Source organism: Somniosus microcephalus, chromosome 15 (genome assembly GCF_052327205.1).
Source record: "Somniosus microcephalus isolate GS21.2 chromosome 15, FLI_Smic_1.0, whole genome shotgun sequence".
In the NCBI taxonomy this organism is placed as follows: domain Eukaryota; kingdom Metazoa; phylum Chordata; class Chondrichthyes; order Squaliformes; family Somniosidae; genus Somniosus; species Somniosus microcephalus.
This window is the reverse complement of record NC_141001.1, coordinates 74,706,434-74,726,431: the sequence shown is the minus strand read 5'-3', so window position 1 is coordinate 74,726,431 and position 19,998 is coordinate 74,706,434. Positions and strand designations below refer to the sequence as shown.

The 19,998-nt window shown below is 43.7% G+C and overlaps 1 protein-coding gene across 7 annotated transcripts in view; it reads right to left on the bottom strand.

Moving 5' to 3' along the window:
- Positions 1-19,998, bottom strand: part of caprin1b (cell cycle associated protein 1b) — a 121,355-nt gene that overhangs the window by 72,685 nt on the left and 28,672 nt on the right. For all 7 annotated transcript variants that reach the window (XM_086008049.1, XM_086008053.1, XM_086008050.1 and 4 more), the window contains exons 4-5: positions 18,500-18,738; positions 10,243-10,325 (exon numbers count right to left, since the gene is read on the bottom strand). In XM_086008049.1, the coding sequence (XP_085864175.1) occupies positions 10,243-10,325; positions 18,500-18,738 (322 nt within the window). The remainder of the gene's footprint in view (positions 1-10,242; positions 10,326-18,499; positions 18,739-19,998) is intronic.

Here is a 19,998-nt window from a genome sequence, read left to right as displayed (position 1 = left end):
GCACAAAAGGAGGCCATTCATCCCATTGTGCCTGCTCTTTGAAAAAGCTATCCAATTAGACCCTCTCCCCTATGTGGAGCTTCTCACCTAATTATTACTTCCCAATTGATCTGTTCTCTTTTACACCTTAATGCTATTATGGACTATGGGCCTCAGTTCTTAATAACTCAACAAATAAAAGGCATGTAGCAATTACATAGTGTCAGGTCTACGCAACCACAAAATCGGCAGCCATTTTTTAATCTATTTATTTCGTAATCAATTGTATTTTTCATGATCAACAGTCCTGCTCCAAGTGGTTTACCCAATCACATTTTGTTGCCATAATCTGAACAGTAAGCATCTGGATAATGAGCAGCATGGTCCATAGGTACAGTCTTCCTCACTCTTTGCAAGGCAGTTTTCACCCCTCTATACAAAGGCTCTTCTGGAGCCATACCTTGGTAATTGACCATAAATCAATTGAAACAATGATGAGATTCAAACAAAAAGTATAGGGAGTGAGCAGTGTGCTACTGAGATAACAACAGAAAATGCTGGAAAAACTCAGCAGGCCAGGCAACATCCGTGGAGAGAAATTAAAGTCGACGTTTCGGGTCTAACCCTTTTTCAAAACTGGAGGGGAAATGAAATAGATCGAAATGCAGGGCTGCGAGAGAACAAAAGAAGTGAAGAGACATTAAAAGGTATTCAAAACGATACAAGATGGTGATAGGATTAGTGGAGACAAAAGACGGCTCAGATTAGGTGTGAAATGTTCTGGCAGAATAAGAGACAGCTGCCATGTGAGAGAGGAAAAAAAGGGTGGGGGAAAAAGAGGGAAAACCCAAAAATGGAGTGGATAAAAAATATAAGTAAAAATGTAATAGGGGCCGAGGTTATGATCTGAAATTGTTGAACTCGATATCGAATCCAGAAGGCTGTAAAGTGCCGAATCGGAAGATGAGGTGCTGTTCCTCGAGTTGACATTGAGCTTCCGTGGAACAATGCACGAGGCCAAGGACGGCGAGGTCAGAGTGGGAATGGAGCGGTGAATTAAAATGACAGGCGACCGGAAGCTCGGGGTCACCCTTACGGACTGAACGGAGGTGTTCCTGAGGTTAAGATATATAATTTCGAGCTCCCAACCACTTACACAGCCCCCACTGCCTATACCGGGCAAATGGCGCTAACCATTTGTCATCATAGGTGTCAATTATAAAAGTGACGCTTAAAGCGTACCGGCTATTTCGAGCAGTTCAAGCAGATGTTCGCACATCATTAAACTGCAATTATCTGTCATTAAATCCTGTGGGGGTTGTATTGTTGCATTCGCCTGCTGTCACAGCAGTTTCATTTAATCTATTCCCCAAATCTAAAGCATTGCAAGAGAAAGCAACAGGCTTGTTTAAAATGGCAATCGCCCCTTCATTCTTTGCAATTAGGTTTGATAATGATTCTGACACACAAGCCCAGACTATTGAACTTTTAATAACTGATCTTGGTGAAATCAAACCCTTGTAGCACTTTCTCTCTCACTCGTCAGACTTTGCATGAAAAGCTGTAAGGAATTTATGTGGATCGTTATTCAAGCTTCGTCAATTTCACACCCAGTGTGTGGTGGGCTGTAAGAATTTTCAATTAAACATTTATCCGCGTCAAAAGGGGGGGGGGGGGGGGGCCTGTGTAATATCACAATCATTGGCATTTCAGAATTAAGTAAAAGCAAAACCTTTTTGTCGCATCCTCAGCACAAAAAAAAAGTCCGTTCGTGCCATGCACTCCATCACAACTCCCTATCCTTATCTGCGTTTCACTGAACACAACCAGTTGGAGCAAAAGGGCAATTTAAAGCATCTGGTTTTACAATCCATAAATCCTGTTTAAGTATTTATCAAGGCTGTTTAGTTATGCCCGTACACACATACACTCAAATAAGAGATGTTGATTTTTCTAAACTGCTCTGCATATACACACATATATATTGCAATATGTATAGACAACAGGATCTATATACAATATAGTAATATACAAAAATGTGGCAACAGTTCATATAGAACTTCAGATTCTGATAGTCGTTTGCAATCTTTCAGCGTAGTGCATAGTGGTGTTACTGCAGCTGACTGCAATCTAGATCTTGAATATTTAGGGCCATTTAACTTCCATCATTCATAAATCAGCTCAGTCTAGAAGATTAGCAAGGAATAGCCATGCTCTGTTTGCCTTGGGGAAAAAAGTGCAGAATTGCAGCATGCTTCCCGATGCAGCACGATTTGGTGCTCATTTTGTACTAAAAAGTATAAGATCATGTTGGAAGTCATTTCCCATTTGGATCATTACTGCGGTGTGAGTAATGGGGCATTCAGACAGAGCAGGAAGTGGCAAGACAGAGGATGAAGATACCCTCGGTGCTTTTTACAAATTTGTTGGTTTCACCGGCCATAGTGGGCAAATTATATTGACACCAACAACCCCCACCCCCCCCCCCATCACCTCACCTTAAGCCAATAAAAGCTGACTTCTTAGGACCATATGCAAGTAAATTAAAGAAACTCCAAGATGATATCCTATTGCAGTTTTACCCTACTCTCCAAAAGCAAACTCAGCTCTCAGCTGCTTACCACAGAATTAAAGTATTTTTAGGAGGCGGAGCGCCAAGGTCTAAATTGCTACGCATTTTATTTATCTTGCAAAATGCCTCGACCAACAAGCACAACTCCTATTTAGTATGTCTACTGCAAAGGCTGTGGAGAAGCTTACATCTCAGCAATCATACCAAAAGGACAAAATTGAGTTTTAGCAGGTGAATGAAAAAGGAATTTGTTGGGGAGCACACAGTACACTATCAAGTGCTTTTCTCCCAAGAAACAGATTCTAAACTATATTTTGAGACATGCTGCAAAAAAAGTTATGCTTCCACCAAATTTCTTTACATAGACATAGGGGGGAAAATTCAGTATCGCCCCGTTTGGGGCGCCATTAGCGGCTGTGCGCAAAATTTAGCGCCTGGTGCTAATTATCGCCTCCGATGGTACACTTGGCTTTTATCGCCCCAGAGGTGATTGGAGCGCTAAATCAGACGCTTCACAACTGTCTTAAGGCGCAAAGGCCAAGGAGTGAGGTGCTACCTCAGAGCGCTGGCGAAGCTCTTGTGGAGTCAGTCAGCAATGGAACACAGACACACTGGCGCCGGCCAGTTCTTAAAGGAGAGTTCTGACAAAAGGTCATTGACCGGAAACGCTAACTCTGTTTCTCTCTTCTCAGATGCTGCTTGACCTGCTGAGTTTCTCCAGCATTTTTCTGTTTTTATCTTAAAGGGGAGGGTTGATTTTGCTCTCCATCCACATCCTGCTCATTGCAACCTTGAATCTCGGCCTGGAGAGACTTGTACATCAAATCTGCTGGAAAGAACAATGGAGAGGCCCGGGGAAAGAGCTCAGAGAGTGCAGCCCCCAGTCTCTTCTAAATCGATACTAGGAAGGGCAAATCAAAATGAACCTGCAAAGTGCTGCTCAGTATGCAAAACTCCTTCACACAGTGTTGAATCTCTCCAGAAGTCTCTCTCTCTCTCAGAATGCGTGGTGCAAAAATGTCACTGACAAAAAAAGGCAGGAAGCGGTCGCCTTTAAATAGCGCTCCCCCAGTCCCTTTCTGACAGCATAACGCTCCCCTCAACCTGTCGTTGCTAGCGGCAGGCGGTAAGGCAGGGGGCGCCACTCAATATCCGGTCCGGGGCGCTAACGGGGCGTTGCGCACTCGACTGATGTCACAATCTGCCGGCGCAGGAGATCTGGTGGTAGTGTTTAGCGCCGCTGCAAAATGTCTAGTTAATTTCGCGAGCAGCACAAACATCGCCGTGCCCGGGCGCGAGTTGCTTTGCGCCCTATTAGCGCCCTCTTAAGGCGCTAACGGGAGGCGCAAACGGGAGGCGCAAACAACTGAATTTTTCCCCCATAGTCATAACAGTACAGAATCATCACAGCCCCAGGACATCGCTGCAGGAGTTCCTCAGGGCAGTGTCCTCGGCCCAACCATCTTCAGCTGCTTCATCAATGACCTTCCTTCTAACATAAGGTCAGAAGTGGGGATGTTCGCTGATGACTGCAACAAGACCTGGACGACTTTCAGGCTTGGGCTGATAGGTGGCAGGCAACATTCGCGCCACACAAGTGCCAGGCATGACTATCTCCAACAAGCGAGAGTCTAACCACCGACCCTTGACATTCAATGGCATTACCATTGCCGAATCCCCCATCAACATCATGGGGTCACCATTGGCCAGAAACTTAACTGGACCAGCTACATAAATACTGTGGCAACATGAGCAGGTCAGAGGCTCGGTATTCTGCGGCGAGTGTCTCACCCTGACTCCCCAAAGCCGTTCCACCATCTACAAGGCTCAAGTAATGAGTGTGATGGAATACTCTCCACTTGCCTGGATGAGTGCAGCTCCAACAACACTCAAGAAGCTTGACGGCATCCAGGACAAAGCAGCCCGCTTGATTGGCACCCTATCCACCACCTTATACATTCACTCCCTCCACCACCGGCATATCGTGGCTGTAGTATGTACCATCTACAAGATGCACTGCGGCAACTCGTCAAGGCTTCTTCAGCAGCACCACCCAAACCCACGACCTCTTCCACCTAGAAGGACAAGGGCAGCAGGCCCATGGGAACACCACCACATCCAAGTTCCCCCCAAGTCACACACCATCCTGATGCAGAAGTATATCGTCGATCCTTCATCGTTGCTGGGTCAAAATCCTGGAACTCCCTCCCTAACAGCACTGTGGGAGTGCCTTCACCACACAGACTGCAGCGGTTCAACAAGGCGGCTCACCACCACCTTCTCAAGGGCAATTAGGGATGGGCAATAAATGCTGGCCTTGCCAGCGACACCCACATCCCATAAACGAATTAAAAAAGAGGCCATTCGACTCATCGAGTTTGTGCCGGGTCTCTGCAGAGCAATCCAGTCAGTCCCATTCCATCCCCGTAGCCCTGCAAGTTTATTTCCCTCAAGCGCCTATCCAGTCTCCCCTTGAAAACATTGAGTGTCTCCGCTTCCACCACTTCCATCAGCAGAGAGCACCAGGTCCTCACCACTCGCTGCGTAAAAAAGTTTTCCCTCACATCCCCCCGTATCTCTTGCCCAAAACCTTAAATTTGTGTCCCCCTAGTCCTTGTACCATTAACTAGTGGGAACAGCCTTTCCCCGTCTACCCTATCCAAACCCGTCATAATCTTGTACACCTCTATCAAATCACCCCTCAACCTCCTTTGCTCTAATGAAAACAAATCCAGCTTCGCCAACCTGTCCTTGTAGCGAAGATCCCCCATCCCCGGAACCATTCTGGTAAATCTCCTCTGCTCCCTCTCAAGGGCCTTCACATCCTTCCTGAAGTGTGGTGACCAGAACTGGATGCAATACTCCAGTTGTGGCCTAACCAGCGCTTTATAAAGGCTCAGCATAACTTCTCTACTTTTGTACTCAATACCCCTATTTATGAAGCCCAAGATCCCATATGCTTTGCTAACCACTCTCAATATGTCCCGCCACCTTCAGGGACCTATGCACATTAACTCCCAGGTTCCTCTGTCCCTGCACACTCTTTGAAACTGTGCCATTAATTATATATTGCCTCTCCCTGTTCTTCTGCCAAAATGCATCACCTCTCACTTCTCTGTATTAAATTCCATCTGCCACTTGTCTGCCCATTCTGCTAGCCTTTTTATATCCTGTTGCAGTCGATTGGTATCATCCTCACCGTTTGCCACACCCCCAAGTTTGGCGTCATCAAAAAATTTAGAAATTCTACTCTGTATTCCAATATCCAGGTAATTTATATGTCAAAAAAAGCAGTGGCCCCCCCCGCACTGACCCTTGGGGAACACCATTGTCGACCATCCTCCAGTCTGAAAAACAGCCATTTACCACAACTTGCTGTTTTCTGTCCTTAAGCCAATTCCTGATCCAAGCTGCCACTGACCCACCTATTCCATGAGCCTCAATTTTGTTAACCAGCCTTCTACGTGGTACTTTGTCAAACACCTTCCAAAAATCCATGCAGACAACATCCATTGCATTCCCTTCATCAATCCTCTCGGTTACTTCATCAAAAAGTTCAATTAGATTAGTCAAACATGATCTGCCTTTTACAAATCCATGTTGGCTCTCCTTAATTAGCTTAAACCTCTCCAAGTGCCCGTTAACTTTTTTCTTGATTGTTTCTAAAACTTTACCCACCACTGATGTTAAACTGGCCAGCCTGTAGTTACTAGGATTGTCCTTACACCCTTTCTTGAACAATGGTGTCACATTTGCCACTTTCCAATCCTCAGGCACCTCCCCCGCATTCTAGGGAAGATTGGAAAATTACGGCAAGCCCTTCCACTATCTCCTCCCCCAATTCCCTTAGCAACCTGGGATGCAAGCCATCTGGGCCAGGCGACTTATCCACTCTAAGCATACGTAGCTTTTCTAGTACATCCTGTCTATCAATTATCACCCCTTCCATTGCTTCTACCTTCTACCGATATTTTGTCAGCATGTACCTCCTTAGTAAACACTGATACTCATGTTGTACATTAGATATTTCCTGGGGCTCAGCATCACTAACCACTCCCATTAACAGACCTCTCATCCCCTATGAACCAGAGTGTGCCACCAAGCACTAGCTTACTGGAATATATTACATGCTGCCTCGTGATCTCGGTTTTGGAAGATGGATGGCTATATTCCATCAGATGAAAGCTCAGGCTATAAACCAACAAATTTAACATTTATTTAACAACGAATAGGTAAGTGAATAATATTCAGTATAGAATATTTATAGTAATTACAAACTTTACTATTTTCCTCGAAATCTCAAAACAAAAAAGAAATACACTTCCTACACTGGCCTTCAACATAAAATTGATTCTTGAAACATGGTTGGTTATGTAGCAAAGCATTACCACAAACCTCCAAATAGGTTTACATCCGATGGTTTCCAGACTGACTGAGCCACAGAACTGTCCAAAGGGCTTACATAAAAGCCATGCCCCTCTCAAATGCAATCCATCTTCACATCATAGGCACAGCTGTCAATTAAGCCAACTATCCCCAAAAGAACCCCAATTCTTCAATTGCATACGATATTCGAATCATTTAGGATGACCTGCTTCATTATTCTGTGCCAAATACTTTGAACTACTTGGGAGAAAGTTGTATCTCAAACCAGTGTCCCAATCTTAAACAAAGGCAATTACAATGGCATGAGGGCAGAACTGGCTAAAGTGGACTGGAAAAATAAATGAAAAGGTAAGACAGTTCAAATGCAGTAGCAGACAGTTAAGGAGATATTTCATAGCTCTCAACAAAAATATATTCCAGCGGGAAAGAAAGATTTTAAGAGAAGGAAGCACTATCCGTAGCTAACTAAGGAAGTAAAGGAAGGTATCAAATTGAAAATGAAGGCATACAATGTTGCCAAGATTGGTGGGAGGCCAGAGGATTGGGAAAGGATGACAAAAAAGAGATGATGAATTGAGAGAGTAAACTAGCAAGAAATATTAAAACAGAAAGTAAGTGCTGCTACAGGTATATAAAAAGGAAGGGAGTAGCTAAAGTAAACGTTGGTCCCTTAGAGGATGAGAATGGGGAAATGGCAGAGACTCTGAACAAATATTTTGCATCTGTCTTCACGGTGGAAGACACTAACATCCCAATAATGGATAATCAAGGGGCCATAGGGAAGGGGGAACTAAAGACAATCACCACCACCAAGGAAAAAGTACTTGGTCATCTTCTTATCGTGTCCACGGGCAGTCTATACATAGCCCAGCCAGAACTGGACACATTTTTGCGCCTTGTTGTTGAATTCGACAAGATCTGCAACAGTGCAGGGTTCCTCTAACGATGGGCATTGCAGGAGATGTTGCATAGTCTGTGCCTCAGTTCCACATTCACAAGTTGTCGGGCTGGTTGAATATCCCCATTTGCTTAGCGACACCTTTGAGCAACCTACACCGGTCCTAAGTCTGTTAAGGCACTTCCAGGTTGCCCAGTTGCAATTAGCTCCTGGGGGAAGGCTTTCATCAGGTAAAATTTCCATCGCTGGGGGTTGTTCAAAACTGGCGAGCCGGTCTTTCCACAAGGCGATGCGGGCTTCAGATAAGGTTGATTGTAATGGAACAACACTGTTCATGAAGCTCTTCCTTGACTTTAGGCGGCTGGGTGTAGGTGTGTGACAATGCAGAGGGTGCCTCTCATCTGATGTTTGATGGAGTCGCTCTTTCTTGCTGGCTACTGTTCTTCTTACATCAGGGGGAGCGATACCCACCAGGATATATAGGCTGTTGGCTTTAAGCAACCGGTGATAAATTGGCAGCTTGCATTCAGAACGGCATCCATCTTCTTGGCATGAGTAGACCTTTCCCATGCCGGGCAGGCGTATTCGGCAGTGGAATAGCAAAGAGCAAGTGCACTGGTTCGCAATGTTTTCGGGCTTGCTCCCCATCTTGTGTTAGTGAGCTTATTCAGGATGTTGTTTTGTGCGCTCACTTTTGCCTTTGTCTTCTCGATATGGTTCTTGAAGGTGAGGCATTGGTCAAGGGTGACTCCTAAGTAGATAGGGTGCTCGCAATGCGTCAGTGTTGCTCCACACCAGGTTACTTTCAGCTGGCATTTGGCTTCACGGTTTCTGAGGTGGAATGCACAAACTTGCGTCTTTGATGGGTTTGCGCGAAGGTGGTTTTCTTCATAGTAGGATTTTAGTCTCTCCAAGGCCTCAGAAAGCGTTTTCTCCACGGTGTTAAAATCAGTGCTTTGGGCAGTGACACGTAAGTCATCAGCATATATAAAACGGCGTGTGACACCGTCTATAGGTTGGTCATTCGTGTAGATGTTGTACAGCAGCGGTGCAAGCACGCTTCCCTGAGGAAGACCATTCTTCTGAATACGCCACCTGCTGCGCTTCCCACCTAGTTCAACATAGAACTGGCGATTCTGAAGCATGCTTTCTAACAGCTCTGTTAAGTGAATATCTTTTGTCATCTCTAGAATCTTGCAGAGGAGACGTCTATGGTTCACTATCGTATGCTGCTGACAGGTCTACAAAAACAGCACCCGTTACCATCCCTTGCTCAAAACCATCTTCGATGTGTTGTGTGAGGTTGAGCAGTTGGCTTGTTGTTGATTTGCCGGGGCGGAAACCTGCTTGCTCTGGAATGATCTTCTCATCTACAGTTGGTGCTATCCTATTGAGTATCAGGCGTTCAAACAGCTTATAGGTGTGGCAAAGCAGTGAAATTGGCCGAAAACTTTTAGGATCTGAGGGATCTTTTCCAGGCTTTAATAGTGCTATTACATGTGCCTTCTGCCAGATATTAGGTAGCTTGTGTGTTGCCAGACAGTGGTTGAACAATTGTAGGAGCCATTTCTTTGCTTGCTGTCCAAAATGCTTTATCTGCTCCGTTGCTATGTTGTCAAGCAATTGGTCTTGACAACATAGCAACGGAGCAGATAAAGCATTTTGGACAGCAAGCAAAGAAATGGCTCCTACAATTGCTCAACCACTGTCTGGCAACACACAAGTACTTGGTAAAATAATGGGACTAAAAGACAACATGTCCCCTGGACCAGATGGCCTGCATCCCAGGGTCTTAAAAGAAGTGGCTGCAGAGATAGTGGATGCATTGGTGCAACAGACCAAAATTCCCTGGACTCTGGAGAGGTCCCAGCGGATTGGAAAATAGGGGTGTTACATTAGCAGTTTAAGAAAGAAGGGAGACAGAAAGCAGGAAACTATAGACCAGTTAGCCTAACATCTGTCATTGGGAAAATGCTGGAGTTCTTCATTAAGGAAGCAGTAGCAGGGCATTTGGAAAATCATAATGCAGTCAAGCAGAGTCAGCATGGTTTTATGAAAGGGAAATCATGATCGTATTGAATGGCGGAGCAGGCTCGAGGGGCCAAGTGGCCTATTCCTGCTCTTATTTCTTAAGTTCTTATGTTAGGTCCCTATCCAAGTACAACAGCAGAAATCAAATCGCACAGATTTGGACCACCTCGTAGCATGCATTATTCTGCCTTTATCTTGAGCTGTGAAAATTAGCTAGACTGTCTCATAATTTGTTGTAACTGACCATAGCCCTGCTTGTGCCATATCTGGAAATAAAGAATCCTACAAAAAAAATCTGAACAAAAATACTCCATCTTTGGTCACAACCTCACTTTGTCATCCTGCCAAAAACACACAATTGGATTCAGATACTCACAAGTTGTGGCCCCGACTTTCTTGTCTTTGCCTTCCAGTAGGTCCCATAAGTGCACTGATGCTTGTTCAAATTGTTCACACAACCTATAAACCATAAAAATAATTTAAGCACAGGCCTGCAGTGAACTCTTAACAGCAAATGGCTACATCTACAGTACATTTTCCCATTTCAAAATTAAGCTTTGAAAATCCAAAGGACTATTAAAAGCAGATTTTGACATTAAGCCTCACTTGCATTATAAAAATGTAGGACTTGCTTAAGAGATATGATCTTCAGGTCAACAAGTCAATCATTGGGTTGTTTCTTCCATGCTGCACAGGATGGGGAGAGGGAGGGAGGGAGACCGACCGAGGGGGAGGGAGGGTGAGTGAGTGAGATCAGGAAAGGGCTGGGGGGAGGGGGGTTTTGAGTGAGGGAGCGCCAGAGACTGAAAAGCTGGGGGGGAGGGACCGAGAGGGAGAGAGGGCCCCACAGACAGCATGAAAGGAAAAAAAAATTAGAAAAGAACTTGTAGTTATATAGTGCCTTTCGCAAGCTCGGGACATCCCAATGCATTTCATGGCTAATGAAGAACTTTTTTTTGAAGTGTAGTCATTGTTGTAATGCAAGGAAACAGATTAGCCAAATTGCACACAGCAAGGACCCACATACAGCAAATGTGTTAAAGAACGAGATAAAGTTTTTTTTTGTTGTTTTTTTTAAAGATGCGCTAATGTCAGCCAGGACAAGATATCTCTCCTGCTCTTCTAAGAGTGCCATGGGATCTTTTACATCCACCGAAGTCAGACGAGCCTCAGTTTAACATCTCATCTGAAAGACTCTGCCAATACAACACCCCCTCATTAATGCAATGGAGTGTCAGCCAAGATTATGTGCTCAAGTCTCTGAAGTGGATTTGAACCCACAACCTTCTAACTCAGAGGCAAAAGTGCTACTACTGAGTCAAGGCTGATGCATGTCGAATCACTTATTCATTGGCTAACCGTAGCCAGATACCCCAAAAACACGGTTTAATGGTAAAACTGGAAGCCCCGAGAACTACCTCCCAGCCATGTGTGTTTTAGCAAGAATATTGACTATAGTTTTCACGAGCGCTGTGATCCCCATAGAAAACAAAGGAATACAGTAATAAAAACAGAAAATGCTGGAGGCACTCAGCAGGTCAGGCAGCATCTGTGAAGAGAGAAACAGAGTTAACGTTTCAGGTCGATGACCCTTCGTCAGAAAGGAATACAGTGCTGGTTGGCTATAGGGATCATCTGACTTGGATACAAACTCCAAAAGCAATCTACAAAATGTCATGGTGTTTCCTGGAAAATTGATTTGAGTCTTTGGATATTGCTACGGTGGAGGGGGGGGGGGGGTGCGGGGTGGGAGAAGAGTACAACATATCCTGTAGTCATAATCCACCATTCACCAAACTTCACATATGAAGTTCAAAACATCCCACAGATGCTCAACTTTCAATGAAATAGCCAACAATTTGACACATCAATACATTCTGATTAATGTTCCAAAATACTTCATACTGGAATAAACAAATGGGGAAAGAGTTAAACTCCAATAAGCTACTTTTTCTATGCTACATTTGAAATATCAATGAAGCCTTTTAAAGTGAATTGACAGCTGCTTTCAATGCCAGTCAGACCCCACCCTTGAAACTACACCAGATTCAGTGAAGAGTTGCATTTCCTAAATATATCCCAGTAGTTTTACACAAGTGCGCTTAACCAAGATTGCAAAGCACAGTTAATGCACTGCAGACTGCCGATTTTAATGTCAATGTCTTTGATTTTAAAGCCGCAAGAAAAGCAAATCCAGTGAGTACAGAACTTTTTTTGAAGTCTGTCTCATGAACGGAGAGTGTAAATTCAGAATTAATAGCCCAAACCTGTTAGCATTTTCTCTGAAAGTAATCTGCTGGGATAATTTGCAATGAAACTAAATGCATAAAATTGCCACAATTTATCATAACAATGCAACAGAGCCCAATATCCTAGTGAGCAGAAATAACTCGACTTCACCACTTTGATATGACACTTGGTATAAAAAATATAGTAAAGAATTGTACAAGTGATGAGGCATCAGAGCTCAATCAAAACCTGAAGATTATAGTTTGTGGTTGTCCGTTTTGGCACTGTATATTGGCAACTTTAAACAGTCACTGGTCACCTTGAAACTATCAATTGTCTTAGTCTGCCATTACCTTTTCACTGCATAGATTTGGTTTAGGTGGTCACCCTAACAGTAGTTGTCCCCAAGCGTATTAGATTAAAAAGCTAGCCCTGCTGACCAGATATACAATACATTCCCACAACGAGCAGTTGCCTTGCTGCTGCAGAAAGAAATGAGGGAAATAGCAAAAGAGCAATATAAATGAGAAGCAACTACAACAATACTTCAATCCAATCCTCCTGTTCTCTTTCTTCCCCTCCCGGGCAAACTGATGGGCATTTCATGAACAGACATACAAATGTAATTCTAAGAACACCCCATATGTTGTTGCATGAACATAGAGTTATAGCGTGCTCATCCATATTTGCAACACCCTGCATGTTAAGCTGAAGAGTATAGTTTGTGGTTGTCCGTTATGGCAGCAGCAGTCTGCACAGAGCAGGATTAAATGGATTAGACCTTGAACAAAGGTTTTTATTTGGGAATTTGGAAAGTGTGGGAATTTGGAGAAGAGGGGGAAAAGAGTTGCTGCTTTTTGCCTACACTACTTGTAGTGCTTTGTGTTATAGGTAGATATTTAATTTCAGTACCCTTAACTTAATCTAGATCAAGTAAGTAGTCAAGAAACTACACTGTAAACTAAGTTACCGAACTACAAATTTAATTAAATAAAACAAGGTCATATAGGGATGGCAGTGCAGGTGGTGTGCTGCAACTGCAACATGTGGGAGTTTGTGGAGAGCATTGCGATCCCGGACAAACACGTTTGCAGTAAGTGCCTGCATCTTGAGGAACTTCAGCTCAGAGTGTTTGAGCTGGAGTCTGAGGTGCAGACATTGCGGGGCATCACGGATGGGGAGAGCTACCTGGGCACTTGGATCCAGGAGGCAGTCACACCCCTTAGGTTAGGTTAGTGGTACAGGTCTGGTTAGTGGTCAGGGACAGGAGGGTGTGACTGCAACTCAGGCAGGTAAGGGGATCCAGGTGAAGTGCTGGAGGAGTCTCAGCCTCTGCCCTTGTCCAACAGGTATGAGGTTCTTGCTGCCTGTGTGGATGAGAGAAAATTCTGCAGGAGGGATGAGCATGCTGACCATGACACCATGGTGCAGGAGGCCATTCAAGTGGGGGGGAGTGAAAGGGAATGTAGTTGTGGTAGGGGACAGTATAGTCAGGGGGATAGGTACTGTTCTCTGCAGCCGCGACTGAGAGTTCCGAAGGTTGTGTTGCCTGCCCGGTGCCAGGGTTAAAGACATCTCCTCGCGGCTGGAGAAGAACTTGGAGTGGGAGGGGGAGGATCCAGTTGTCGTGGTCCACGTAGGAACCAATGACAGGTAGAACTAGGAATGAGATTCTGCTGAGGGAGTTTGAGCTAGGATCCAAATTAAAAAGCAGAACCTCAAAAGTAATATAGGAAACTTTCTGGTATCCGGCACGGACGGGACCGACGTGGTGCCGGTTCATCAACAATTCCGGATAACCGAACGCTATAGTAAAAGATATGGAGCTCAGAGCTCCGTATAAAGCAACAAACCTTGTTGCAGCTTCAAAACAAATCGGCACAAGTTGCAAGCGTCTCTGTAGCTTAGCAACAGCTACACCCTTGCACAGCAACAAATGGAGTAAAAAAAGTTAAAAAAAAGTTACCTGAACCGACTCCTGAATTTTGCCGGTGGATAGAGCGTTCCAGTTATTTCGGGGCCGGTTAATCGAAAGTTTCCTGTAATCTCTGAATTGTTACCTGAGCCACGCGCAAATTGGCATAGGGACAAACAGATTAGGGGTTTAAATGTGTGGCTCAGAGTGGTGTGGGAGGAAGGGGTTTCAGTTCATGGGGCACTGGCACCAGTACTGGGGAAAGAGGGAGCTGTTCCACTGGGACGGGCTCCACTTAAATCAGGCTGTCACCAGTTTCCCGCCGAACCAAATAACTAGGGCAGTCGACAGGGCTTTAAGCTAATGAAGGGGGGGGGGGGGGGGGGGGAAAAAGAGAGAGGATTCAGGAAAGAGTAAATTTAAAAGTCGCAAGAGAAATGTCAAGGCTCTAGAGCAGAAGAGAGTTTTGGGTAAAAATAAGCAGAGTGGGTCAGGAAGGGACAGAGAGAGTAACAAAGGTAATAAGGCATCAGTGACTAAGGTGACGTCAGGGAAAAAGAGAAAGTCAAAGCTAAAGGCACGAAGCATTCGCAACAAAATAGATGAATTAATAGCGCAGACAGAAATTAATAGGTTTGATCTAATAGCCATAACGGAGACGTAGTTGCAAAGTGGCCAAGGTTGGGAACTAAATATTCCAGGATACATAACTTTTAGAAGAGATAGGCAAAATGGAAAAGGAGGAGGGGTAGCCCTGATAATAAAGGATGGGATAAAGACAGTAGAGAGAAAGGATCTTAGCTCTGAAAATCAAGTAGAATCAGTTTGGGTGGAGTTAAGAAACAACAAGGGGCAGAAAACATTGGTGGGAGTTGTTTATAGGCCCACAGAACAGTAGTTGTAATGTAGGGCAGGACATAAATCAGGAAATTAGAGGTGTATGTAACAAGGGTAATACAGTAATCATGGGGGACTTTAGTCTACATATAGACTGGGCAAACCAAATTTGCAGTAATAGTGTGGAGGACGAATTCATGGAATGTATGCAAGATAGTTTTCTAGATCAGTATGTTGAGGAACCAACTAGGGAACAGGCTATTTTAGATCCAGTATTGTGTAATGAGAAAGGGTTAATTAATAACCTTGTAGTAAAGGGGCCTTTAGGGAAGAGTGACCATAATGTGATAGAATTTTATATTAAGTTTGAAAGTGATTTAGTTAAATCCAAAACTAGGGTCTTAAATTTAAACAAAGCAAACTACGAAGGTGAGGGGCGAGTTGGCTACGGTAGATTGGGAAACTACATTAAAATGTACGACAGCAGACAAGCAATGGCTAGCATAATTAATACATAATTTACAACAAATATACATTCTTTTAAGGCACAAAAACCCCACAGGAAAAGTGGTCCAACCATGGCTAACAAGAAGTTAAAGTTAGTATTAGATCAAAGGAAGAGGCTTATAACTTTGCCAAAAAGCATAGTAAGCCTGTGGATTGGGAGGATTTTAGAATTCAGCAAAGGAGGACCAAGAAATTGATAATGAAAGGGAAAATAGAATGAGAGTAAGCTAGCGAGAGACATAAAAACAGATTGAAAAGCTTATGTAAAAAGGAAAAGATTAGCTAAAGTAAATCTGGGTCCCTTACAAGCTGAGAGAGGAGAAATTATAATGGGGAATAAGGAAATGGCAGAGAAATTACTGTGTGTCTGTCTTCACGGAAGAAGACGCAAAAAACTTCCCGGAAATAGTGGAGAACCAAGGCTCTTGTGAGAATGAGGAACTGAAAGAAATTAGTATTAGTAAAAAAAAAAGTACTGGAGAAATGAGTAGGACTGAAAACCAATAAATCCCCAGGACCTGATGGCCTACATCCTAGGGTTTTGAAAAAGTTAGCTATAGAGATAGTGGATGCATTGGTCATTTTCCAAAATTCCATAGATTTTGGAACAGTTCCGGCAGATTGGAAGGTAGCAAATGTAACCCCACTATTTAAGAAAGGAGGGAGAGAGAAAACAGGGAACTACAGGCCAGTTAGCCTGACATCAGCAGTAGGAAAATGCTAGAATCTATTATTAGGGACGTGGTAACAGGGCACTTAGAAAATAGTAATAGGATTGGGCAGTCAACACAGATTTATGAAAGGGAAATAATGTTTGACAAATCTGTTAAGAGTTTTTGAGGTTGTAACTAGCAGAATAGATAAGGGGGAACCAGTGGATGTGGTGCATTTGGATTTTCAGAAGGCATTTGATAAGGTGCCACACAAGGTTATTAAACAAAATTATGACTCATGGGATTGGGGATAATATACTAGCATGGATTGAGGACTGGTTAATGGACAGAAAACAGAGTAGGAATAAATGGGTAATTTTCAGGTTGGCAGGCTGTAACTAGTGGGGTACGACAAGGAACGGTGCTTGGACCTCAGCTATTCACAATCTACATCAATGACTTAGATGAGGGGACCAAATGTAATATATCCAAGTTTGCTGATGATACAAAGCTGGGTGGGAATGTAAGTTGTGAGGAGGATGCAAGGAGGCTTCAAGGGGATATAGACAGGCTAAGTGAGTGGGCAAGAACATGGCAAATGGAATATAATGTGGAGAAATGTGAAGTTATCCACTTTGGCAAGAAAAATAGAAAAGCAGAGTATTTTTTTTAAATGGTGAAAGATTGGGAAATGTGTTCAGAGGGACCTGGGTATCCTTGTACACAAATCACTGAAAGTTAACATCCAGGTATAGCAAGCAATTAGGAAAGCAAATGGTATGTTGGCTTTTATTACAAGAGGATGTGAGTATAAGAGTAAAGACATCTTACTGCAATTATATAGGGCCCTGGGGAGACCACACCTGGAGTATTGTGTACAGTTTTGGTCTCCTTACCCAAGGAAGGATATACTTGCCATAGAGGGAGTGCAATGAAGGTTCACCAGACTGATTCCTGGGATGGAGGGATTGTCTAATGAGGAGAGATTGAGTTGACGAGGCCTATATTCGCTAGTGTTTAGAAGCATGAGAGGTGATCTCATTGAAACATACAAAATTCTTATAGGGCTCGACAGGGTAGATGCAGAGAGGATGTTTCCTCTGGCTGGGGAGGCTAGAACCAGGGGTCACAGTCTCAGAATAAGGGGTCGGCCATTTAGGACTGAGAGGAGGAGAAATTTCTTCACTCAGAGGGTGAATAATCTTTGGAATTCTCTACCCGAGGGCTGTGGGGGCTTCATCATTGAGTATATTCAAGACAGAGATTGATAGATTTTTGAATAGTAAGGGAATCAAAGGATATGAGGATAGTGCAGCAAAGTGGAGATGTGGTAGAAGATCAGCCATGATCTTACTGAATGGCGGAGCAGGCTCGAAGGGCTAAATGGCCGACTCCTGCTCCTAATTCTTATGTTCTTATTAAGCTCCTAATTTCAGTTGGACTGTCAAGTGATGGCAATGGAAAGATAGATATTTCTATTATGGAGCAAAATGAACACGCCAAACCTGCTCTTGACGATTTGCAACTCAAGAACCCTATGCTAACTGTGGCATAGGCTTTGCAATAAGTGCATGTTACCCAAGTAATGGATGTGTACCATGCGAGATTACAAAGGATAAACACAAGATGAACTTGGCAATGAACACACTGGACTTTCAAGACACTATAGGAGAGAGGATTAAAGGCTTGTATCTGTGCACTCTGATCTCAACCACCTCTTGGTTCCAGTTCTCCCTGCCTGCCTGTACCCCCCACCACATTATTCTACTGCTTCTTCCTCATCAACCCCCTGACCCAGCTCATCCCTTCGGGCTAAAATCCTCATCGCTATGGATCATAGTTTTTATTACTGATTTAAACACTCAGTTTCCACCCACCCCACCAGAGGTTTAATTTTACATTAAAAAAAAGGAAAATCAGTGAAAAATGGGATCCTATGACACCACAAGAGAAAAATCAGTAAAAAAATCAGATGTCGCCCATTCTTCCTTCCCCTCGGGCTCTATTCCAGCACCCTTCAAGGCTGTCAGCACCTCCTCCTCAAAAATAAAGTTTAAACTCTATCCCCTTATACTCTCCAACTTCCTCTCCCTTTCTGAAGTCTTTGTAAGGATCACCACCAAGCTGTGCCTACCTCTCCCATCACATCCTCTTCAAATCCCTTCAATCCACTTTCTGCTCTGCCCACATTGGGACTGCCCTAGTCAATCACCAACTATATCCTTTGTCGGGGCCCTTACCTACCACCCCACCAACCCATGCATACCACTTGGTTGCAATGGAAATCAGTAAAAGTTATCAGTGGATCTGGCCAGAACCCAGTTAAACAAATTAGTAAACTGTACGAAAGCCAAAGCGAGGCAAAAATTTGAACTGCACTCAGACCACGGGCAATAAAATCAGCCTATTCAGGCTGCAACTCCATAGTTAGCAGGGCTACCGACAACAGCTGGCTTCATAAACAAGAACCTGTAATTATAGCAATTTAGTACCTGAGGTTCATGTCTCGCTCAGGTTGTACCAGCTTGTAGAATTCGTCCAACATTCCCAGTTCTTCTTCAGTAAGGACAGGAGACCCATTCCAACCTTGTTTCAAGTCAGTGCGCGTATCATCATCACCCAATTTGTCCAAAACGTACTGTAGCTCAAGGACAGTTTTTAACCGCTTCTGTTCTGCTTCCTCTCGCATCAATTGTTCCCGACGAGCAGCTTTCTTCAGTGATTTCTGGATCTGCACAAAGAGAAAGCCAAATTATTTTTACAAATTGAGCTAACTAGAGCTTCAATATCCGTTGCAACAACCCTACTAATGGAAATATATACTAGACCAAGACAATGGGCACTTTTTATTTTAGTGACATTGTGGTTGTCCAAAGCGTTGCTCGTGGTGAATTGGAGGAAACAACTTTTATAACAAGGGGGGTTTTATACCATGTACTGTACAATTTATATGGGGTACTGCTTTGCAATGATTCAATACGTTATCACATGTCATTCTGCAATTTTTGAACTAGTATTTCCATGATTCTGTCCAGTTTCCCCATGAAAATAGTCAGTGGTCTTGATTATTATATGCTACTTCACCCCGTACTTAATTTTTCTGACTTATTTTTATATAAAGAGCCCAGGATACACAGCAAAATGGTAGCCAACATATGCTCAATTGGAACTGATTCACTAATACGATTTGCAAAACAGTATTAAAGTACCTATAGCGGTGAAAACCAGCTTGGAACAGGAAGCCAGGAGTAGGACTTATGGGGGTGAGCAAGTCTCATCCTGGGAAGGGAAATGGATGCTGCAGACCAAGGGTGGGTTAAAAGAAGGTCCCTGTGGTGTTGCCCAGGGAATTAAAAAGCAGGCATGAGAAGGGTGGAAAAGCTGCCTTGGACCCTAATATGAACCCCATATCCCATGTAGTCAGGTCTCAGGAGGTAAAGCAGAGATATATTTCCAACAAAAATTGGGCAATTTTATGGAAAGTCAAAATATTTTTTCCAACCTTTTTACATGTTTATCTTATAAATTCATTCTTTAACCAGTCGGTAGGCTGAGGGAAAAACAGTGACACCGAAAGTGTGACAAGGCAGAAAATGCTCAATATTCTACTTTAATAGGTTAGGAATAAATCGGTGACAGGCCAGCATAAAAATCTGAAGTGCCAATTTCTGCAGGACCAAGTTACTGAACTGGAAAACTGATTTGAGTTAGATCTGCTCTCAGATTTTCAGCAACCTTACATCGGACTAATAACCTTGGCTATTTTGTTGTATGGTTCAGGGCTCACATCAAGGTACAATGCTATAAATATCCAAGCTTTCATACAGGAAACTTTCTGGTATCCGGCACTGACGGGACTGAGCTGGTGCCGTACCATCAAAACTGCCGTAGAAACCAGCGCTAATGTTAAAACATACGGAGCTTTTGAGCTCCGTGTGAATCAACAAACCCTGTTGCTTAGCAACAGCTTCAAAACAGTCGGCCGCAGCTT